Source organism: Bubalus bubalis, chromosome X (genome assembly GCF_019923935.1).
Source record: "Bubalus bubalis isolate 160015118507 breed Murrah chromosome X, NDDB_SH_1, whole genome shotgun sequence".
Lineage (NCBI taxonomy): Eukaryota > Metazoa > Chordata > Mammalia > Artiodactyla > Bovidae > Bubalus > Bubalus bubalis.
Window position 1 is genome coordinate 106,030,186 of NC_059181.1, and position 24,935 is coordinate 106,055,120.

The window sequence follows — 24,935 nt, forward strand, 5'->3', positions numbered from 1 at the left end:
AAGTAAACAAGTTGACTGTTTTACCTAGGTAAATATGTACTCAGTCACTCAGTCGTGTCTGACTCTTTGTGACCCCATGGACTACACAGCATGCAAGGCTCCTCTGTCCATAGGCTTTCCCAGGCAAGAATACTGGAGTGGGTTGCCATTTCCTTCACCAGGGTATCTTCCCGACCTAGGGATTGAACCCATGTCTCCCGTGTCTCCTGCATTGGCAGGTAGATTCTTTACCACTGAGCCACCTGGGAAACCTGAAATATGAATTAAATATCAGCACAGTCAAGGAATAGACATATCCAACACTTCTGAAGTTTCCTTTTGTTTTTGTTTTGTTTCATTTAATTTTGTTTTCATGATAAGAAGACAACATGAGAACTACACTCAACAAAATTTGAAATCCACAATACTGTATGTCCACTGAATAACTATGCCTCTTTCCCCTACCCACATCCGCTGGCAACCAGTATTGTATGCTCTGCTTAGACTATATTAGATTCCTTATATAAGTGGAATCATGAAGTATCTGGCTTTCTGTGATGGCCTGTTCAATTGGGTACAATGTCCTCCAGATTCATCCATGTTGTTGCAAATTGTAGGATTTCCTTGTTTTTTAATATTGAATGATATTCCTACACACACACACACACACACATATATATTACACTTTATAATATGTATGCATATGAAAGTTTTATCACTCATCTAGATAAAACTTGGGTTGTCTCCATATTTTGTTTATTGTGAGTAATGCTGCAGTGATCATGAGAGTCCAGATATCTCTAAGATCCTGGTTTCATTTCCTTTGTATATATGCCCAGGAGTGTAATTTCTAGATCATATGTTAGCTCTGTTGTTAGTTTTTTGAGAAACCTCCATACTCTTTTTCCCAACAATGGCACACAAGGGTTTATTCCAATTTCTCCAACTCACTGCCAACACTTATCTTTTTTAATATTAGTCATCCTAACAGGTGTGAGGTGATATCTTGTAGTTTTCATTTGCATTCCCTGATGAATAGATAAATTGATTACCTTATACCTGGTGGACTTTTGTATGTCTGGAGATTTCTGTCCAAGTCCTTTTTCCATTTTTAATTGGATGTGTGTGTATGCTCAGACGCCTAGTCATGGCTCTTGGCGACCGCATGTACTATGGCCCTCTAGGCTCCTCTGTTCATGGGATTTCCCAGGCAAGAATACTGGAGTGGGTTGCCATTTCCTTCTCCAGGGGATTTTCCCGACCCAGGGATCGAACCCACAACCCCTTCATTGGCAGGTGGATTCTTTACCACTGAGTCACTTGGGAAGTTAATTGGATGACTTTTATTTTTGCTTTAAAGTTGTAGGAGTTCATTTTTTATTAGTTTTTATTAGAGTATAGTTGACTTACAATATTGTGTTAGTTTCTGCTGTATAGCAAAGCGAGTCAGTTATACATATACATATATACACTCCTTTTTAGATTCTTTTCCCATACTGTATGGCTTATTACAGAGTATTCAGTAGAGTTCCCTGTGGTATGCAGTAGGTGCTTATTGATTCTGTATTTTATAAATAATAGTGTGTATATGTTAATTCCAGTCTCCCAACTTATCCCCCGGCCCCCCCGCCTCCGCCCACTTCCCCTGGTAATCGTTAAGTTTGTTTTCTACATCTGTGACTCTATTTATGTTTAGGAATTCGTTATATATTTTGGGTATTAACTCTTTAGGAGATATGTGGCTTGCAAATTTTTTTTAAATTTTTTATTGCAAGATATTTGCTTTACAAGTTGGGCTGGTTTCACTTGCAAATATTTGATGCCAGTTCTTAATTTTAATACATATCATTTCCCCCCCACTTTGGAGCTCTTTGTATGCTGTTTAAGAAAATTTCTCCTGCTGCTGCTGCTGCTGCTAAGTCGCTTCAGTCGTGTCCGACTCTGTGCGACCCCATAGACGGCAGCCCACCAGGCTCCCCCGTCCCTGGGATTCTCCAGGCAAGAACACTGGAGTGGCTTGCCATTTCCTTCTCCAATGCATGAAAGTGAAAAGTGAAAGGAAAGTCGCTCAGTCGTGTCCAACTCCTAGCGACCCCATGGACTGCAGCCTACCAGGCTCCTCCATCCATGGGATTTTCCAGGCAAGAGTACTGGAGTGGGGTGCCATTCTCTCCTCCAGGGGATCTTCCCGACCCAGGGATTGAGCCTGTGTGTCCTGCATTGGCAGGTGGATTCTTTACCACTGAGCCACCAGCGAAGCCCTTCCTCACTATTTAAATCTCTTTGTTTTTTTTCCCCCCCCTGGGTTTTCTCTGAGTCAATTATGGTAATTTATATTTCCTAGAAAATTGTCCATTCCATCTAACTTTTCCATTTTCTTGGCTTGAGGAAATATACATATTTAAAAAATATTTTTATTTAAAAATATTTTATTTTTATTTATTTTTAGTAAATGTTTAATTAAAAAAAAGTTTTTTTTTTAAATGTTTCATTTTCTTTGTAGCATTTATCACTGTGCTGTGCTGTGCTGTGGCTTCAGTCATGTCTGACTCTGTGTGACCCCATGGACTGTAGCCTGCCAGGCGCCTCTGTCCATGGGATTCTCCAGGCAAGAATACTGGAGTGGGTTGCCATGCCCTCCTCCAGGGGATCTACCCAACCCAGGGATGGAACCTGGGTCTTCTGCACTGTGGGTGATTTCTTTACCGTCTGAGCCAAGTAATTTAATTTTTCATTCATTATTTATGGTCTCTCCACTAGACTGTTGTCTCTCTGACTGTGGGGCCTATGTCAGGGCCTGCCACACAGTAGCCATTCAGTAAATGTTTCTCGGGTGAATGATTGTGTGATATTTCTTTTAAGTATGTCCCCTTTTCCATTGCTAATGCTGTTTACTTGCTGTTTTCTTGATACTGTTTGCAGAGGCTTATCTATTTTGTTGGTCTTTTCAAAGGACCAGCATTAGGTTCTCTTGGTCAACTCAATTTCTTTATTTTCTTTTTAAAAAAATGTTCCGTTTTTCCCTTTAGCAATTTCTTCATTTTATTTTCTGGATGTTTTAATATTGCTGTGTTGTTCTTATTTTTATCTTATTCTAAATTCTTGAGGTGAAAACTAGGTTTATTTTCTGTCTCCCTTGTTTTCTGATAAATACATTTAAGGCCATAAATTTTCCTTCTCACTTGTCTCCATTACATAGGTTTTGTTGTATAGTAGTTCCAGTGAGGTTTTTAAACTTCTAACTCATTTTGTTTTCTGGTTTTATTTCCTCTTCAACTTGAGAGTTATTTAGAAATACATTTAAAAATTTCCAGGTGTGTGGATCTGCACTGGAGTTTGAAGGGATATTTTTTCTTCTTATGTTAACTTTTAACAGTACGTGATGGTAGCTGTTGCCTGTGTGATATCAGCTTTATGGAAGTTTTTTGGTTATTTCCTTTGTTACCTAGAACAGGGAGATCCACAAAATACAGCTTGTAGGCCACATGGGCCTGGTGCCTATTTTGGAAATCAAGTTTTCTTGGAATATAGCCACGCCCATTTGTTTACATACTACCTATGACTTGTTGCGTGCTGTGGCCCATGGGGTCGCGAAGAGTCAGACACAACTGAGCAACTGAACTGATGACTCGTTTCCAGTTAACAACTGGAAAGCTGAATGGTTGTAACAGAGACCTTGGGGCCCACACAGCTTAAAAAATTTACTATTTGGTCTGTCCATGAAAAGGTTGTTGCCTGACTTAAAACATGGTCAACTTTCATAACTTTTTCATACGAATTGAAAGATATGTGTATTGTCTTGAGTCTAAGTCCCTTATAACCTTGTATGACTGTGTGTGTGTGAGTTTATTCCTTTACTTAGGATTCCCTGGTGGCTCAGACAATAAAGCATCTGCCTGCAATGCGGGAGACCCGGGTTCAATCCCTGGGTCAGGAAGATCCCCTGGAGAAGGAAATGGCAACCCACTCCAGTACCTTTGCCTAGAAAATTCCATGGATGGAGGAGCCTGGTGGGCTACAGTCCATGGGGTCGCAGAGTCAGACACGACTGAGCAACTTCACTTTATTCCTGTACTTTATTCTGTTCCATTGGTCTATTGTCTGTTTCTTATGCCAGTACCATAGTCTTCTGATTACTGTTGCTGTTCTACAGATCCTTATTTCCTTCCTCATTGAGAGAGATGTATATAAACCTCCCATTGTAACTAAATTTGTTTACTTCCTATAGTTTAATCATGGTAAGCTTTATGTGGGCTTCCCTCATGGCTCAGCTGGTAAAGAATCTGCCTGCAATGCAGGAGACCTGGGTTCAGTCCCTGGGTGGGGAAGATCACTTGGAGAAGGGAAAAGCTACCCACTCCATTATTCTGGTCTGGAGAATCCCATGGACAGAGGAGCCTGGCGGGCTACAGTCCACGGGGTCGCAAAGAGTCAGACACGACTGAGTGACTAACATACTGACTTTGTGTATTCTGAAGCTGTATTGTTCGTGCATAAAGAATGGATAAAGGTTCATAACTTTTTATATTTTTTCTTCCTAAACTATGAAGTGTCTTTCTTTGTCCCATCTATTTATGCACATATTTAAATATGCCTTGAATGCTTTCTTTGTAAAGAATATTATTATTTGATTCCTGTAGCTGTTACACAGTAATAGTTGAACCTCTTAGGATGAGGAGGTTCAACTATATATATTAGGAAAAATAATAAATAAAATTAAGAAATATTCTTGCTTGGGTAGAAGAAGTCTGGAGATAGTTGTTCCAGGACTCTGTGATATTATCAGACTCCTACCTTCTGCTTCACCATCTTGGTGTATGGTTTCCATCCTAAGGTCCCCTCGTGGTCCCCGAGACTTCTGGAGCTCCAGCCAGCACATCTCCATTGAGGGACAGAAGGAGGAGGAAAGGTAGGAGGACAAAAAGGATCTGGGCCCAGGTCTGCTGGTTTCTAATAAGTAACCCTCCCAGACAGTCCCAGAAAACAATTCCATTTTCATCTCCTTGGCAGAATTTAGTCAGGTCCCCTCGCCTGATCTCCCAGGGAGGCCTGTCAAGATACCTCTGTCCTGGCTGAAACTTGGCCTTCTGTTACCAAGGAGATTTTAATTGGTGCAGCCAGCAATCTCTGTCACTCCCTGTTTGCATTTTGCAGTTCTTGTCAGTGTCCTTTCCTGTTATAACTTTTTTTTCCCATCTCTTTATTCTCAACCTTCCTCAGTTATTTTGTTTTGAGTATGTCTCTTGTAAACAGAATGTAGCAAGATCTTGAGTTATTTGCTTTTAAGCAATCAGAACATCTGTCTATTATTAGGTGAATGCAATGCATTCATTTATTATTGTTGATACATGTGGCAATATGATTACCATTATTCTTTCTGCATTCTTTTTGTCATACATCCTGCTTAATTCTTTTTACCTTTCCTTCTCTTTGTTACTCTGATGGAGTTTTCCGTTACCTGTTTTTTTTTTTTTTTCAGTTTTAGAAATTGTCCTTATTGTTTTCATTCTTTTAGTCATTACTCTTCATGTTTTACAACATTGTTTTGAAATAATTGCAGATTTACAGAAAGTTGCAAGACTAGTACAAAGGATTCCTGTGTACCTTTTACCCAGCTCCCTCAAATGTCAGAATTTTATCATATTTCCATTATCTTTTTTCTTTATACCGATGCATTATTTTTCCTGATCCATTTGAAAATAAGAACACAGGCCAGTTATTCTGGGAAAATGTCCTTTGTTTTGGATTTGTTTATGTTTTATCATAATTAGATGGAGATTATGCAGTTTTGGCAATAATACCACAAAAGTGATATTGTGTTCTTAGTGATTTGTTTTAGGAGGCACATGATATCAGTTTGTCCCATTATATGTGACCGGAGCTTTGCATGTGCTTAATGTCTATGAGGTTTTCCACTGTAAATTTTTACCACTGAAATTAGTAAGTATCTTGTGGGGAGTTTTAGCATTCATTAAATGAGTCTTTCCTAATTATTTATTACTAAAATGGTTATCAAAGGCAATGGTCTAATTCCATCATTCCACCTACATTTACTAGTTAGCATTCCACTGCAGGGAAGGGCTTGTCCTTCTTGCTATTTGTTTATTTATTTACGTTAGTGTGGACACCTGGATTCTTATTTTACTAATAGGTTTTAACCCATTATTGTCACCAGCTATTTTGAGACACACATTGTTTCAGAATTGGCCATTGGAAGCCCCTCCTATGTTCTCTTGACATGTTCCCACCATTCTTTGAGTACTACCTGATATTCTAACACAAGAAGATGTTGCAGCTTCATCTCTTCCTTTTCCTGCATTCAGTCCTAGATTTAGCATTTCTCCAAGGAACCCTGGTTCTTTTTATTTTTTAAGCAGTTTTACTGAGGTATAATTGACATAAACTACACGTTTAAAGTATACAATTTGATAAGTTTTGACATACATACCTATACATACCATCACCACAATCAAGACGATAAAGACATCCATCATCCTTCAAATTTTTTATGCCCCTTTGTAATTCCTCCCTCTTGCCATTTCATGTCCCTCCTCAAACCCCAGGAAACCCTGGCTTGCTGTCACTAAAGATTACTCTGCATTTTCTAGAAATATGCATATATGTAGAGGCTCAGCAGTAGAGAATCCAATGCAGGAGATGCAGGAGACATGGGTTTGATCCCTGGGTCAAGAAGATCCCCTGGAGGAGGAAATGGCAACCCACTCTAGTATTCTTCCCTGGGAAATCCCATAAATATAGGAGTCTGGCAGGCTACAGTCCATGGGATCACAGAGTCAGACATGACTGAGTGACTGAGCATGCACACACACACACACATAGAATATGCAGTTTGTTTCCTTTCAAACAACAGAATTATTTTGAAATTCATCCATGTTATAGGATGTATCAGTAGTTCATTATTTTCATTATAGAACAGTATTAAATATTACAGCTAATGCCACAGTTTCTTTATCCATTCACCTGTTGATAGACATTTGAGTTACTTGCAGTTTTTGTCTATTACAAATAAAGCTGCTTTGAACATTAGTGTGCAAATCTTTGTATGGGCATATACTGTCTCTTCCCTTGTGAAATACCCAGGATCAGACTGGCTGAAGCATATGGTAGGTGTATATTTAACTTTTTCAGAAATTACCAGGCTGATTTCTAAAATAGCCTGCTGGGATTTTTTTATTGGGATGATATTGACTCTGTTGATCATTTTGAAGAGAATTGATATCTTAAGATACTGAGTTTTCCAGTCCATGAACATGGTATATGTCTCCATTTATTTAGGTCGGGAATTCTCTCAACAATTTATTGTCGTTTTCAGTGTATAGGTCTTGCATATCTTTTGTCAGACTTATCCCCACATATTACATGTTTTTATCATCCTGTTTTAATTTCATTTCCTACTGTTCTTTGCTGCTATACAAAATACATTTGATTTTTTTATATTGATTGTATCCTACAACTTGGCTACATTCACTTGTTAATTTTAGTAATTTTTTCTGAAGAGTCTGTTGGATTGCCTATTAATACATAGATCATCATCTGTGATTAAAGGAAGTTTTACTTCTTTCTTTCCAATCTGGATGTTTATTTTTCTCACCTTACTGCATTCAATGAGAGCTTTAATAAACTGCTGAATGCAGGTTAAAGACAGTGAGAGCAGTCATGGTAGCCTTCTTCTTGATCTATGGAGAAATCAGCATTTCAGCATTAAGTATGATGTTGTTGTTCAGTTGCTAAGTCCTGTCCGACTGACTCTTTGCGACCCCATGGACTGCAGCACACCAGATTTCCCTGTCCTTCACCAACTACTGGAGTCTGCTCAAACTCATGAACACTAAGTTGGTGATGCCATCCAACCATCTCATCCTCTGTTGCCCCCTTCTCCTCCTGCCTTCAATGTTTACCAGCATCAGGGTCTTTTCCAATGAGTCTGCTCTTCGCATCAGGTGAACATGGTATTGAAGGATCAGCCTCAGCATCAGTCCTTCCAATGAATATTCAAGGTTCATTTCCTTTAGGATTGACTGGTTTCATCTCCTCACAGACCAAGGGACTCACAGAGTTTTCTCCAGCACCACAGTTGGAAAGCGTGAATTCTTTGGCACTCAGTCTTCGTTATGGTCCAGCTCTCACATCCATATATGACTACTGAAAAACCATAGATCTGACAGTACAGACTGTTGTCAAAGTGATGTCTCTGCTTTTTAATAGGCTGTCTAGGTTTGCCATAGCTTTTCTTCCAAGAAGCCCAAGGAGTCTTTTAATTTTGTGGCTGCAGTCACCATCTGCAGTGATTTTGGAGCCCAAGAAAATAAAGTCTGTCACTGTTTCCATTCTTTCACCATCTATTTGCCATAAAGTGATGGGACTGGATGCCATGATCTTTGTTTTTTGAATGCTGAGTTTTAAGCCAGCATTTTCACTCTACTCTTTCACCCTCATCAAGAGGCTCTTTAGTTCTTCTTCACTTCCTACCATTAGAGTGGTATCATCTGCATATCTGAGGTTGTTGATATTTCTCCAAGCAATCTTGACTACAGTTTGTGCTTCATCCAGCCCAACATTTCGCATGATGTACTCGGCATAGCAGTTAAATAAGCAGGGTGACAATATACAGCCTTGACATACTCCTTTCCCAATTTTGAACCAGTTCATTGTTCCATGTCTGGTTCTAACTGTTGCTTCTTGGCCTGCATACAGGTTTCTCAGGAGGCAGGTAAGGTGATCTGGTATTCCTACCTCTTAAAAATTTTCCACAGTTTGTTGTGATCCACACAGGCTCAGATGATAAAGAATCTGCCTGAAATGCAGGAGACCTGGATTTGATCCCTGGGTTGGGAAGATACCTTGGAGAAGGAAATGGAAACCCACTCCAGTCTTCTTGCCTGGAGAATCTCTGTGGACAGAGGAACCTGGTGGGCTGCAGTAAATGGGGTTGCAAAGAGTTGGACACAACTGAGTGACTAAGCGCACACACAGTCAAAGACTTTCACGAAGTCAATGAAGGAGAAATAGATGTTTTTCTGGAACTCCCTTGCTTTTTCTATGAGCCAATGGATGTTGGAAACTTGATTTCTGGTTCCTCTGCCTTTTCTAAATCCAGCTTGTACATCTGGAAGTTCTTGGTTCACATGCTGTTCAAGCCTAGCTTGAAGGATTTTTTTGAGCATGATCTTGTTAGCATGTGAAATGAGCGCAATTGTGCAGTAGTTTGAACATTCTTTGGCATTGTCCTTCTTTGGGATTATAATGAAAACTGATTTTTTCCAGTCCTGTGGTCACTGCTGAGTGCTCCAAATTTGCTGGCACATTGAGTGCAGCACTTTAACAGCCTTATCTTTTAGGATTTAAAATAGCTCAGCTGGAATGCTATCACTTCCACTGGCTCTGTTCATAGTAATGCTTCCTAAGGCCCACTTGACTTCACACTCCAGGATGTCTGGTTCGAAGTTAGTGACCACACCATCGTGGTTATGCAGGTCATTAAGATGTTTTTGGTTCAGTTCTTCTGTGTATTCTTGCCACCTCTTCTTAATCTTTTCTGTTTCTCTTAGGTCCATACCATTTCTGTCTTTTATTGTGCCCATCTTTGCATGAAATTTTCCCTTGGTACCTCTAATTTTGTTGAAGATATCTCTAGTCTTTCCCATTCTATTGTTTTTCTCTATTTCTTTGCATTGTTCACTTAAGAAGGCTTTCTTGTCTCTTCTTGCTATTATTTGGAACTCTGCATTCAGATAGATATATGTTTTCTTTTCTCCTTTTCTTCTCAGACAACCATTTTGTGTTCTTGCATTTCTTTTTCTTTGGGATGGTTTTGGTCACTACCTCCTGTACAGTGTTACAAACCTCCATCCATAGTTCAGGCACTCTACCAGATTGAATCCCTTGAATCTATTTGTCACCTCCACTGTATAATAGGGGATTTTATTTAGGTTATACCTGAATGGCCCAGTGGTTTTCTCTGCTTTGTTCAGTTTAAGCCTAATTTTTGCAATAAGGAGCTCATGATCTGAACCACAGTCAGCTTCCAGTCTTGTTTTGCTGACTTCTCCACATTCGACTGCAAAGAATATAATCAGTCTGATTTTGCTGTTGACCATCTGGTGATGTCCATGTATACAGTCATCTTTTGTGTTTTTGGACAAGGGTGTTTGCTATGACCAGTGCATACTCTTGGCAAAACTCTGTTAGCCTTTGCCCTGCTTCATTCTGTACCCCAAGGCCAAACTTAACCTGTTACTTCTGGTTATCTCTTGACTTCCTACTTTTGCATTCCATTCTGTATGATGAAAAGGACATCTTTTCTGCTGTTAGTTATATAAGATCTTGTAGGTCTTCACAGAACCATTCAACTTCAGCTTATTCAGGATTAGTGGTCAGGGTGTAGACTTGGATTGCTGTGATACGCCTTGGAAACAAACAGAGATCATTCTGTTGTTATTGAGATTGCATCCAAGTACTGCATTTCAGACTCTTTTGTTGACTATGAGGGCTACTGCATTTCTTCTCAGGGGTTCTTGCCCACAGAAGTAGATACAATGGACGTTTTAATTAAATTAGCCCATTCCTGTCCATTCTACTTCACTGATTCCTAAAATGTCGAAGTTCACTCTTGCCATCTCCTGTTTGACCACTTCCAATTTACTTTGATTCATGGACCTAAAGTTCCAGGTTCCTATGCAGTATTATTCTTCACAGCATCGGCCTTCACTTTCACCACCAGACTCATCCAAACTGAGCATCATTTCCAATTTGGCCCAGCAGCTGCATTCCTTCTTTCAGTTCATTTAAGTTCAGTTGCTCAGTCGTGTACAACAACTCTTTGTGACCCCATGGACTGCAGTATGCCAGGCTTCCATGTCCATTGAGTCAGTGATGCCATCCAACCATCTCATCTTCAGTCATCCCCTTCTTTTCCTGCCTTCAATCTTTCCCAGCACCAGGGTCTTTTCAAATGAGTCAGCACTTTTCATCAGGTTGCCAAAGTAATGGAGTTTCAACTTAAATATCAATCCTTCCAATGAACACTCAGGACTGATCTACTTTAGGATGGACTGGTTTGATATTCTTACAGTCCAAGGGACTCTTGAGAGTGTTCTCCAACACCACAGTTCAAAAGCGTCAATTCTTTGGCACTAAGCTCTCTTTATAGTCCCACTCTCATATCCACACTGGAAAAACCATAGCCTTGACTAGATGGACCTTTGTTGACAAAGTAATATCTCTACTTTTTAATATGCTATCTAGGTTGGTCATAACTTTTCTTTTTTTAATTTATTTATTTTAATTGGAGGCTAATTACTTTACAATATTGTATTGGTTTTGCCATACATCAGCATGAATCCGCCACAGGTATACACGTGTTCCCCATACTGAACCCCCCTCCCACCTCCCTCCCCGTACCATCCCTCTGGGTCATCCCAGTGCACCAGCCCCAAGCATCTTGTATCATGCATTGAACCTGGACTGGCAATTCGTTTCATATACAATATTATACATGTTTCAATGCCATTCTCCCAAATCATCCCACCCTCTCTCTCTCCCAAAGAGTCCAAACGACTGTTCTATACATCTGTGTCTCTTTTGCTGTCTCGCATAGTTACCATTACCATCTTTCTAAATTCCATATATATGCATTAGTATGCTGTATTGGTGTTTTCTTTCTGGCTTACTTCACTCTGTATAATAGGGTCCAGTTTCATCCACCTCATCAGAACTGATTCAAATGTAATCTTTTTAATGGCTGAGTAATAACTCCATTGTGTATATGTACCACAGCTTTCTTATCCATTCATCTGCTGATGGACATCTAGCTTGCTTCCATGTCCTGGCTATTATAAACAGTGCTGTGATGAACATTGAGGGTACACGTGTCTCTTTCAATTCTGGTTTCCTTGGTGTGTATGCCCAATAGTGGGATTGCTGGGTCATAAGGCAGTTTTGTTTCCAGTTTTCTAAGGAATCTCCACACTGTTCTCCACAGTGGCTGCACTAGTTTGCATTCACACCAACAGTGTAAGAAGGTTCCCTTTTCTCCACACCCTCTTCAGCATTTATTGCTTGTAGACTTTTGGATAGCGGCCATTCTGACTGGGGTGAAATGGTACCTCACTGTGGTTTTGATTTGCATTTCTCTGATAATGAGTGATGTTGAGCATCTTTTCATGTGTTTGTTAGCCATCTGTATATCTTCTTTGCAGAAATGTCTGTTTAGTTTTTGGCCCTTTTTTTGATTGGGTCATTTATTTTTCTGGAATTGAGCTGCAGGAGTTGCTTGTATATTTTTGAGATTAGTTGTTTGTCAGTTGCTTCATTTGCTATTATTTTCTCCCATTCTGAAGGCTGTCTTTTCACCTTGCTTATAGTTTCCTTTGTTGTACAGAAGCTCTTAATTTTAATTAGGTCCCATTTGTTTATTTTTGCTTTTATTTCCAATAATCTAGGAGGTGGGTCATAGAGAATCCTGCTGTGATTTATGTCAGAGAATGTCTTGCCTACATTCTCCTCTAGGAGTTTTATAGTTTCTGGTCTTATGTTTAGATCTTTAATCCATTTTGAGTTATTTTTGTATATGGTGTTAGAAAGTGTTCTAGTTTCATTCTTTTACAAGTGGTTGACCAGTTTTCCCAGCACCATTTGTTAAAGAGATTGTCTTTTCTCCATTGTATATTCTTGCCCCCTTTTTCAAAGATAAGGTGTCCATAGGTGCGTGGATTTATCTCTGTGCTTTCTATTTTGTTTCATTGATCTATAATTCTGTCTTTGTGCCAGTACCATACTGTCTTGATGACTGTGGCTTTGTAGTAGAGCCTGAAGTCAGGCAGGGTGATTCCTCCAGTTCCATCCTTCTTCCTCAAGATTGCTTTGGCTATTCGAGGTTTTTTGTATTGCCATACAAATTGTGAAATTATTTGTTCTAGCTCTGTGAAAAATACCGTTGGTTGCGTGATAGGGATTGCATTGAATCTATAGATTGCTTTGGGTAGTATACTCATTTTCACTATATTTATTCTTCATATCCATGAACATGGTATATTTCTCCATCTATTAGTGTCCTCTTTGCTATCTTTCACCAGTGTTTTATAGTTTTCTATATATAGGTCTTTAGTTTCTTTAGGTAGATATACTCCTAAGTATTTTATTCTTTTCATTGCAATGGTGAGTGGAATTGATTCCTTAATTTCTTTTTCTATTTTCTCATTATTAGTGTATAGGAATGCAAGGGATTTCTGTGTGTTGATTTTATATCCTGCAACTTTACTATATTCATTGATTAGTTCTAGTAATTTTCTGGTGGAGTCTTTAGGGTTTTCTATGTAGAGGATCATGTCATCTGCAAACTGAAATTTTTACTTCTTCTTTTCCAACTTGGATTGCTTTTATTTCTTTTTCTGCTCTGATTGCTGTGGCCAGAACTTCCAAAACTATGTTGAATAGTAGTGGTGAGAGTGGGCACCCTTGTCTTGTTCCTGACTTTAGAGGAAATGCTTTCAATTTTTCACCATTGAGGATAATGTTTGCTGTGGGTTTGTCATATATAGCTTTTATTATGTTGAGGTATGTTCCTTCTATTCCTGCTTTCTGGAGAGTTTTTATCATAAACGGATGTTAAAATTTGTCAAGGGATTTCTCTGCATCCATTGAGATAATAATGTGGCTTTTATTCTTCATTTTGTTATTGTGGTGTATTACATTGATCGATTTGTGGATATTGAAGAATCCTCGCACCCCTGGGATAAAGCCCACTTGGTCATGGTGTATGATTTTTTTAATATGTTGTTGGATTCTGATTGCTAGAATTTTGTTAAGGATTTTTCCATCTATGTTCATCAGTGATATTGGCCTGTAGTTTTATTTATTTTTTTTTTGTGGCATCTTTGTCAGGTTTTGGTATTAGGGTGATGGTAGCCTCATAGAATGAATTTGGACGTTTACCTTCTTCTGCAATTTTCTGGAAGAGTTTGAGTAGGATAGGTGTTTACTCTTCTCTAAATTTTTTGTAGAATTCAGCTGTGAAGCCATCTGGACCTGGGCTTTTGTTTGCTGGAAGATTTCTGATTACAGTTTCAATTTCTGTGCTTGTGATGCATCTGTTATGATTTTCTATTTCTTCCTGGTCCAGTTTTAGAAAGTTGTACTTTTCTAAGAATTTGTCCATTTCTTCCAAGTTTTCCATTTTATTTGCATATAGTTGCTGATAATAGTCTCTCATGATCCTTTGTATTTGTGTGTTGTATGTGGTGATCTCTCCATTTTCATTTCTAATTTTATTGATTTGATTTTTCTCCCTTTGTTTCTTGATGATTCTGGCTAATGGTTTGTCAATTTTATTTATCCTTTCAAAGAACCAGCTTTTGGGTTTGTTGATTTTTGCTATGGTCTCTTTTGTTTCTTTTGCATTTATTTCTGCCCTAATTTTTAAGATTTCTTTCCTTCTACTAACCCTGGGGTTCTTCATTTCTTCCTTTTCGAGTTGCTTTAGGTGTAGAGTTAGGTTCTTTATTTGACTTTTTTCTTGTTTCTTGAGGTATGCCTATATTGCTATGAACCTTCCCCTTAGCACTGTTTTTACAGTGTCCCATAGATTTTGGGTTGTTGTGTTTTCATTTTCATTCGTTTCTATGCATATTTTGATTTCTTTTTTGATTTCTTCTGTGATTTGTTGGTTATTCAGCAGTGTGATGTTCAGCCTCCTTATGTTGGAATTTTTAATAGTTTTTCTCCTGTAATTGAGATCTAATCTTACTGCATTGTGGTCAGAAAAGATGCTTGGAATGATTTCAATTTTTTTGAATTTACCAAGGCTAGATTGATACCCCAGGATGTGATCTATCCTGGAGAAGGTTCTGTGTGCACTTGAGAAAAAGGTGAATTTCATGGTCATAACTTTTCTTCCAAGGAGTAAGTGTCTGTTTATTTCATGGCTGCAGTCACCATCTGCAGTAATTTTGGAGCCCCAAAAATAAAGTCTGCCACTGTTTCCACTGTTTTTACATCTATTTGCCCTGAAGTGATGGGACCAGATGCCATGATCTTTGTTTTCTGAATGTTAAGCTTTAAACCAACTTTCTTACTTTCCTCTTTCACTTTCATCAAGAGGCTCTTTAGTTCTTCTTCGCTTTCTATCATAAGGGTGGGGTCAGCTGCATATCTGAGCTTATTGATATTTCTCCCGACAATCTTGATTCTGGCTTGTGCTTCATCCAGCCCAGTGTTTCTCCTGATGTACTCTGCATATAAGTTAATAAGCAGGGTGAAAGTATACAGCTAGATGTACTCCTTTTCCTGTTTGTAACTAGTCTGTTGTTCCACGTCCAGTTCTAACTGTTACTTCCTGACCTGCATACAGATTTTTCAAGCGGCAGGTCAGGTGGTCTGGTATTCACATCTCCTGAAAAATTTTCCACAGTTTATTGTGATCCACACAGTCAAAGGCTTTGTAGTAGTCAATAAAGCAGAAATAGATGTTTTTCTGGAACTCTCTTGGTTTTTTGATGATCCAGTGGATGTTGGCAATTTGAACTCTGGTTCCTCTGCCTTTTCTAAAACCAGCTTGAACATCTGGAATTTCACAGTTCACATATTGCTGAAGCTTGGCTTGGAGAATTTTGAACATTACTTTGCTAGCATGTGAGATGAATGCAGTTGTGTGACACTTTGAGCATTTTTTGGTATTGCTTTTCTTAGGGATTGGAATGAAAACTGACCTTTTCCAGTCCTGTGGCCACTGCTGAGTTTTCCAAATTTGCTGGCGTATTGAGTTCAGCACTTTCACAGCATCATCTTTTAGGATTTGAATTAGTTCAACTGGAATTCCATCACCTCCACTCGCTTTGCTCATAGTGATGCTTCTTCATAAGGCCCACTTGACTTCACATTCCAGGATGTCTGGCTCTAGGTCAGTGATCACACTATTGTGATTATCTGGATCGTGAAGATCTTTTTTGTACAGTTCCTCTGTGTATTCTTGCCACCTTTTTTCAATATCTTCTGCTTCTCTTAGGTCCATACCATTTCTGTCCTTTATCAAGCCCATCTTTGCATGAAATGTTCCCTTGGTATCTTTAATTTTCTTGAAGAGATCTCTAGAAAGACTCTTGAAGAGTCTTTCCCATTCTGTTGTTTTCCTCTATTTCTTTTCGTTGATCGCTGAGGAAGGCTTTCTTATCTCTTCTTGCTATTCTTTGCAACTCTGCATTCAGATGCTTATATCTTTCCTTTTCTCCTTTGCTTTTTGCTTCTCTTCTTTTCACAGCTATTTGTAAGGCCTCCCCAGACAGCCATTTTGCTTTTTTGCATTTCTTTTCCATGGGGATGGTCTTCATCCCTGTCTCCTGTACAATGTCATGAACCTCAGTCCATAGTTCATCAGGCACTCTATCAGATCTAGGCCCTTAAGTCTGTTTCTCACTTCCACTGTATAATCATAAGGGATTTGATTTAGGTCATACCTGAATGGTCTAGTGGTTTTCCCTACTTTCTTCAATTTCAGTCTGAATTGGGCAATAAGGAGTTCATGATCTGAGCCATGGTCAGCTCCTGGTCTTGTTTTTGTTGACTGTATAGAGCTTCTCCAGCTTTGAGCTTCTCCAGCTTTGGCTGCAAAGAATATAATCCATCTGATTTTGGTGTTGACCATCTGGTGATGTCCATGTGTAGAGTCTTCTCTTGTGTTGTTGCAAGAGGGTGTTTGCTATGACCAGTGCATTTTCTTGGCAAAACTCTATTAGTCTTTGCCCTGCTTTATTCCGTGTTCTAACACAGCAGATATCAAATTTTGTTGTACATGTGATTCTTTTGTTTGCATTTTGAATGGGTTTGTTTTTCCCACCATGACTCTTTTAGTTGTATATTTGAAGGCTATTATTTCTGTATTAACATTTTTTATGATCCTGAGTTTTTTCGTTCCTTGGGTTAATTTTACATTTGATTCTCTAGAGCTTTACAGATAAATATTATGTCTCACCTGTTAATAGAAGTTGTTTTACTCTCCAGTTCTTATGCATCTGATTGACTGTCTTAGGTGCTACTGCATTGCCTAGTATCTCCTTTATATTTATATAACACTGGAAAATAGTAGGCAGTCTTACTTTGTTTCTCATCCTGGTGTAAATTCCTGTAGTATTTCACTATTAAATAAGAAAGCTGAGTGCCGAAGAATTGATGTTTGAACTATGGTGTTGGAGAAGACTCTTGAGAGTCCCCTTGGACTGCAAGGAGATCCAACGAGTACATCCTAAGGGAGATCAGTCCTGGGTATTCATTGGAAGGACTGATGTTGAAGCTGAAACTCCAATACTTTGGCCACCTGATGTGAAGAGCTGAGTCATTTGAAAAGACCCAGATGCTAGGAAAGATTCAGGGCAGGAGGAGAAGGGGATGACAGAGGATGAGATGGTTGGATGGCATTACTGACTCAATGGATATGAGTTTGGTAAACTCTGGGAGTTGGTGATGGACAGGGAGGCCTGGTGTGCAGCAGTTCATTGGGTTGCAAAGAGTTGGACACGACTGAGTGACTGAACTGATACATATGCTTTCCTATTAAGAAAATTAAGGAACTGAAGATGGTGGAGTAGATGGATGTGCGTTCATCTCCTGTAAGAACACCAAAATCACACTAGCTGGTGAACAACCATTGAAAGGAGGATGTTGGAACCCACCAAAAAATAAATACCCCATGTTCAGGGACAAAGGAGAAACCACAACGAGATGTTAGGAGGGGTACAATCATGTTACAGTCACACCCCATATCTGCCAGAGACTCTTGTGCTGTGCTAAGTCGCTTCAGTCATGTCAGACTCTTTGCGACCCCGTGGACTGTAGCCCACCAGGCTTTTCTGTCTATTGGATTCTCCAGGCAAGAATACTGGAGTGGGTTGCGCTCTTCCTGAACCAGGGATCGAACCATTGAGCCTATAGCCCTACCATGAAGACTGCAGACTCCAGGACTGGGCCGCCTCAGGCCAAACTATAGGGAGGGAACACAACCCCACACATCAGCAGAAAATTGGATTAAAGATTTACTAAATATGATCCTGCCCACCAAAGTAAGACCCACAGCCAGCCCCTCACGTTAGGAAGCTTGCACAAGTCTCTTATCCTCATCCATCAAAGAGCAGACAGATTGAAAACCACAATCACAGGAAAGGTGCCAAAATGATCACATGGATCACAGCCTTGTGTAACTCACTGAGACTATGAGCCATGCCATGCAGAAGAGCTGGCAAGAATACACAGAAGAACTATACAAAAAAGATCTTCACAACCCAGAGAATCACAATGGTGTGATCACTCACCTAGAGCCAGACATCCTGGAGTGTAATGTCAAGTGGGCCTTAGGAAGCATTACTATGAACAGAGCTAGAAGAGGTGATGGCATTCCACCTGAGCTATTTCACATCCTAAAAGATAATGCTGTTAAAGTGCTGCACTCAATATGCCAGCAAATTTAGAGCACTCAGCAGTGGCCACAGGACTGGAAAAGATCAGTTTTCATTCCAGTCCCAAAAAGGGAATGCAAGAGAATGTTCAAACTGCTGCACAAATTGCATTCATTTCACTTGCTAGCAAGGTCATGCTCAAAATCCTTCAAGCTAGGCTTGAACAGCATGTGAACCAAGAACTCCCAGATGTACAAGCTGGATTATGAAAGGGAGAAGAACCAGAGATCAAATTTCCAGCATCCATTGGCTTATAGAGAAAAGAAAGGGAGTTTCAGAAAAACATCTATTTCTCTTTCATTGACTATATGAAAGCCTTTGACTGTCTGGATCACAACAAACTGTGGAAATTTTTTAAGGAGGTTGGAATACCAGATCACCTCAGCTGCCTTCTGAGAAACCTGTATGCAGGTCAAGAAGCAACACTTAGAACCTGACATGGAGCAATGAAGTCATTCAAATTTGGGAAAGGAGTATGTCAAGGCTGTATATTGTCACCCTGCTTATTTCACTTCTTTGCAGAGTACATCATGAGCAATGCTGTGCTGGATGAATCAGAAGCTGGAATAAGGATTTCCAGAAGAAATATCAGCAATCTCAGATATGCAGGTGACACCACCCTAATGGCAGTAAACAAAGAGGAACTAAAGAGCCTCTTGATAAAGGTGAGAGAATGAAAATGCTGGCTTAAAACTCAACATTCAAAAAACGAAGATTTGGTATCCAGTCTCATCACCTCATGGCAAAGAGATGGGGAAAAATGGAAACAGTGACAGAGTTTATTTTCTTGGGCTCCAAACTCACTGCAGATGGTAACTGCAGCCATGAAATTAAAAGATGCTTGTTCTTGGAAGTAAAGCTGTGACAAAGCTACACCACGTATTGAAAAGCAGACACATCACTTTGCCGACGAAGTGGCAAATAATCATAGCTCTGTTTTTTCCTGTAGTCATTTATGAATGTGAAAGTTGGACTGTAAAGAAGGTTGTGTGCTGAAGAACTGATTCTTTTGAACTGTGATGTTGGAGAAGACTCTTGAAAGTACTTGGACAGCGTGGAGATCAAACCAATCATTCCTAAAGGAAACAGATTCTAAATATTCATTGGAAGAACTGATGCTGAAGCTGAAGCTCCAATACTTCAGCCACATGATGTGAAGAACTGACTCACTAGAAAAGACCCAGATGCTGGGAAAGATTGAAGGCGAGAGGAGAAGGGGACGACAGGATGAGATGGTTGGATGGCATCACCAACTCAATTGTTTTGTGTTTGAGGAAGCCCTGGGGGATGGTAAGGCTTTTGTGCTTCAGTCCACAGGGTCAGAAGGAGTCAGACACAACTTAGCGACTGAACAGCAAATTAAGAAAATATCTATAAATCCTTCATAATTACCTCTTTTTTTTTTCTGTGTTTGTTCAGGAATGACTGTTGAGTTGTGTTAAGCTTTTCAGGACCTATGAAGGTAATTCAGGCTTTCTTTAGATCTGTTAATATGGTATATTATATTGATAGATTTCCTACTATTGAACCAAGCTTGGCTTCCTGGGAAAATATGCTATGAGGTTTTCCTAATGTGTTATTGGGATGTTTTTGCCAATATTTTTAGTTTTTGCTTTTGTATCAAGTCATAAGTGATAACTTTTTGGAATTTTTTTGTATTATTAGGTTTAGGTTTCCATATCATGCTTTGTTGGGATAGTTCCTCTGTTTCTTTTATGGTAGTAGATCTACTTATGCTTTTTTTTCCTAATGAGGTCAGTTTTTATTGACCTGTATTTTCTTAAGAACTTATTCATTTTGTCTCATTTTCAAATTTATTTGCATAGAGATCTATCTACCAGAGAGTCTCTTATGGTATTTTAAATCTCTTCTATTTCAATAGTTACCTCCCCCTAGTCATTGTTAATTTCCCCCCAAACATTTTTATGTATTAGTTTGTTCCTACTCACATTCTCACAAATTTTTACTTTATCTTTCATTATTTCCTTTATGTTTTTTCTTTCTCAAATCTTCTGAATTTTATTTCCTTATGTTTTATTTTGGTTATTATCCTGTACTTTATCTTAACCTTTAGAGTTTAGAATTTATTTAATATATTTTTTGTCTTTCATTTTTATTGATGTAAGTGCTTAAGGCTGTGAATTTCCACTGGTCTCAGCTTTAAGTATATCCCATGCTAGGATAGTAGCAGTATTTTTATTTTCATTATTTGTTAAAAAGTGGTTTAATTTTGGTTTTCATTTTTACCCACCCATTGTATTCCTGTCTTTTTTTCCTTCTATTTGGTATCTATGCTATAGCTTTTCTGAAATGGTCCTGATCCATAATATAAAAAAAAAAAAAAATAGAACTCAAACCTGAAGCCCTTCATTGTTTGCCTGTTTCTCCAGCCATTGCCTGGCTAACACTCATCTTTGAGGACTAAGCTCAAGTTTAAGAATTCTTCTCTGATACCTGTCAACCTTCAATGTCAATCCAGTTAAGTACTCCTTCTGAGAAGTAAATGGAATCCCTTCAGCTGTAGACTTCAAAACTCTATTCTGACTTATGAGTTCCAGCAAACTCGAGAGCTTCTTCATAACCTTAGTTTGGTTTGTTGATTTTAGCTTTTCAGTGGAAGTGTAACACAGAGACAGAAAAGCACACTAATTATGTGTCCAGCTCAATCAGTTTGCATAAAGATACCTACATAACCTCAACACAGGTCACGAATGTGCCTATGAAGCTAAAATATATATCAGGAAATAGAAACTTACTAGCTCCCCAGAAGCCCCTTGTGTGGCTGCTCTCGATTGCTAAGCCTTTGCTCCTTTCCAAAGGGAACCATTACGCTGATTTCTAAAAATACAGATTAGTGATTCTGTCTCATAATGGCTGCTTTAAAGTTTTGTCAGATATTTCCAGCATATGTTTCATTTTGCTTTTTTGTGTCATTCATTATCTTCTTCCATGCACGATAAGATTTCTGTGGTTCTTTATATGTTGAGTAATTTCGGTTCCTAGCTTGATTATTTTGGATATTACATTGTAAGTTCTGAAGTCTTGTTTATATCCATGGCTTGTATGGTATTTTGAATTTTGGTGTCCTTCCCTAATCCACCTGTTATTATTTGCTTTGCAGAGTTCACAAGTAGCCAGGCCTGGAATTCTGTCTGGGTTTTAGAGTTGAATTCAGTGCAAGATAAGGATAGTATGTGTTTATTTCATCTTGTGTGTGAAGTCATCCAATGTTTTGAGGTCTAATAATATACTTACAAATACCCTCTGAATCAAAGAATAAATCAGAAGGGAAATCAGAAAATATTTTGAGCTGAATGATCATTTTTGTAAAAAAGTAAAATTTGGGATGCAACTAAATGGGTACTTAGAGGGACATTTATAGGTCTTTGGATCTTTCAAAGAGAGCAGTCAAATTAATAAGCCCCCAGGAAGACCAATCAAGGTAAAAATACAGAGCATAAACTTACAAATGTAGAGAATGTAAAAGGGAAAATCACTTGTAATCTTACATATTTTGAAAGGATAAGAATATATTATGAAGAATGTAAGTTAAATGGATTCATTCCTAGAAAAGCACAACTTTCCAAAAATCAGAGCATATGCAGAATACATCATGCAAAATGCCGGGCTGGATGAAGCTCAAGCTGGAATCAAGATTGCCAGGAGAAATATCAAGAACCTCAGATATGCAGATGACACCACCCTTATGGTAGAAAGTGAAGAGGAACTAAAGAGCCTCTTGATGAAAGTGAAAGAGGAGAGTAAAGAAGCTGGCCTAAAACTCAACATTCAAAAAACTAAGATCATGGCATCTTGTCCCATCACTTCATGGCAAATAGAAGAGGAAGAAGTGGAAGCAGTAACAGATTTTGTTTTCTCAAGCTCCAGAAGTACTGCGGACAGTGACTGCAGCCATGAAATAAAAAGATGTTTGTTCCTTGGAAGGAAACCTATGACAAAACGAAACAGCATATTAAAAATCTGAGATATCACTTTGCTGACAAAGGTCTATATAGTCAAAGTTATGGTTTTTCCAGTAGTCATGTACAGATATGAGAGTTGGACCATAAACAAAGTGCTAAATAATTGATGCTTTTGAATTGTGGTGCTAAGATCACTAATGCGTTATAGTCTATCAAATGTTTAAAGAAAAAATAACAATCTTATCCACGCTGTTTCAGAAAATTGAGATGTGGGAAGACTTTGTATGCAGTCAACATAACCCTTACATCAAAATCTAGAAAGGGTAATTAAAGAAAAGAACATTTGGAACATACTCATTTACAACTAAGATGCCAACGTCCTGCCACACCCAGTATACAAAAGTTAACCTAAAATGTGACAAAGACCCATATAGAGAAGCTAAAAGTATAAAACTCATAGATTTAAATCTTTGTAACTTTGGACATGGCAAGGGTTACTTAAATATGTCACCAAATGTACAAGCAATAATTTTTTTTAAAAAAGATAAACTTGGTAAAAAATTTAAAATTTGGTACACTGAAGGACATTATGAAGAAAGTGAAAAAGTCCACACAGAATAGGAGAGAATACATGTAAATCATATATTTGATCATGGTATAGCATCCAGAATATGTAAAGAACTCTTACTCTAAACAATTAAAAGACAAGCAACTCAATTTAAAAACAGGCATTTAACATGGAACTGGAAGTCCTAGTCAGAGCACTAGGCAAGAAAAGGAAATAAACAGCATCCAAATTGCAAAGGAGGAAGTAAAATTATCTCTGTTGACAGATGACATAATATATGTAGAAAGCCTCAAAGACACCACTAAAAAACTATAAGAAGTAATAAATTCAACAAAGTTGCAAGATATTAAATCATACAAAAACATCTGTTTTGTTTGTATACACTAACAATGAACAATCCAAAAAGTAAATTAAGAAGAAAATCCATTTACAATAGCATCAAAATGAATAAAATACTTAGGAATAAACCTAACTAAAAAGTGAAAGACTTATACAATGCAGACTACAAACTGCTGCTGAAGAAAAGTAAAGAAGACACAAATAAATAGACATCCCATGTACATGGATTGAATAAGTTGACATATTATTGACCAGAGATGTATCAGTACATCTTTTGTTACCCAAACATTATTGACTGGAGTGTTTCAATATTCATTTGCATAACAAATCACCAGCCACAGGCATTAGTTTCTGCGAAAATCCCCAGGTCAATAATGTGTTAATATTGTTAAGATGTAAATACCACTCAAAGTGATTCACAGAATTAGTGCAATCACTAACAAAATCCCAAAAGCGCTGGTTTTTGTTTGTTTACAGAAATAGAAATGCCGATCCTAAAATACATATGGAATCTCCAGGGACCCTGAGTGGCCAAAACAATTTTTAAAAAGAATGAAGTTTGAAATCTCACACTTTGTCATTTCAAAACTTACTAAAAAGCCCCAGGAATCAAAACAGTGTTGTACCAGCATAAAAACGGACATAAAGATCAAAGGAGCAGAATAATAAATCCCAAATTAAACTGTCACATATGTGGTCAAATGATCTTTGACCAAGTTTCCAAGAATACTTGATGTGATGGACTTCCCTGGTGGTACTGTGGATAAGAATCCACCTGCCAATGCAAATGACATGGGTTGGATCCTTGGTCTGGGAAGATTCCACATGTTTCGGAGCAGCTGAGTGCATATACCCCAACTATTGAAGCCCTCGTGCCTAGAGTCTGTGCTTTACAATAAGAGAAGCCACCCCATCGAGAAGCCTGCATACCACAAAAACAAAGAGTAGCCCTCGCTCAACACAGCTAGAGTAAAGCCTATGTGCAGCAACCAAAAACAAATAATTTACAAAGAGAATGTTAATTAAAAAAAGAACATGATGGGAAAAGGACTTCTCTTCAATAAATGATGCTAGGAAAAATGGAGAGTTGCATACAAAAGAATCAAGGTGGGTCCCTACCTTGTACAATATGCAAAAATTAACTCAAATGGAATAAAAACAGAAATGTAAGACTGAAAACTATAAAAGTCCCAGAAGAAAATCGGGAAAGCTCATGAAATCTAATTTGGCAATGACTTCTATTAGGGGACTTCCCTGGTGGCTCAGATGGTAAAGCATCTGCCTTCAATGTGGGAGACCCAGGTTCAATCCCTGGGTCGGGAAGATCTCCTGGAGAAGGAAATGGCAACCCACTCCAGTATTCTTGCCTGGAAAATCCCATGGATGGAGGAGCCTGGTAGGCTACAGTCCATGGGGTCGCAAAGAGTTGGACATGACTGAGGGACTTCCCTTTCACTCTTAGATATTACACCAAAAGCACAGGTTACAAAAGGAAAAACAGACGAACGCACTACATTAACCTTAAAAGCTTTTGATCATCAAAGGAAACAATTGAAAAGGCAACCTACAGAATGGGAGAAAATATTTTCAAATCCTATATCTGATAAGAGGTTAATAACCAGAATATATAGAGAATTCCTACAACTGAATGACAGAATAACTTAA

The 24,935-nt window shown here is 38.5% G+C and overlaps 1 protein-coding gene across 3 annotated transcripts in view; it reads left to right on the forward strand.

The window, feature by feature from the left end:
- Positions 1–24,935, forward strand: part of BRCC3 (BRCA1/BRCA2-containing complex subunit 3) — a 76,124-nt gene that overhangs the window by 39,603 nt on the left and 11,586 nt on the right. For 2 of the 3 annotated variants that reach the window (XM_006080914.4, XM_025277141.3), the window contains one exon: positions 4,814–4,888. The exons of the other annotated variant lie outside the window; for it this stretch is intronic. In XM_006080914.4, the coding sequence (XP_006080976.2) occupies positions 4,814–4,888 (75 nt within the window). The remainder of the gene's footprint in view (positions 1–4,813; positions 4,889–24,935) is intronic. 3 annotated transcript variants of the gene reach the window in all.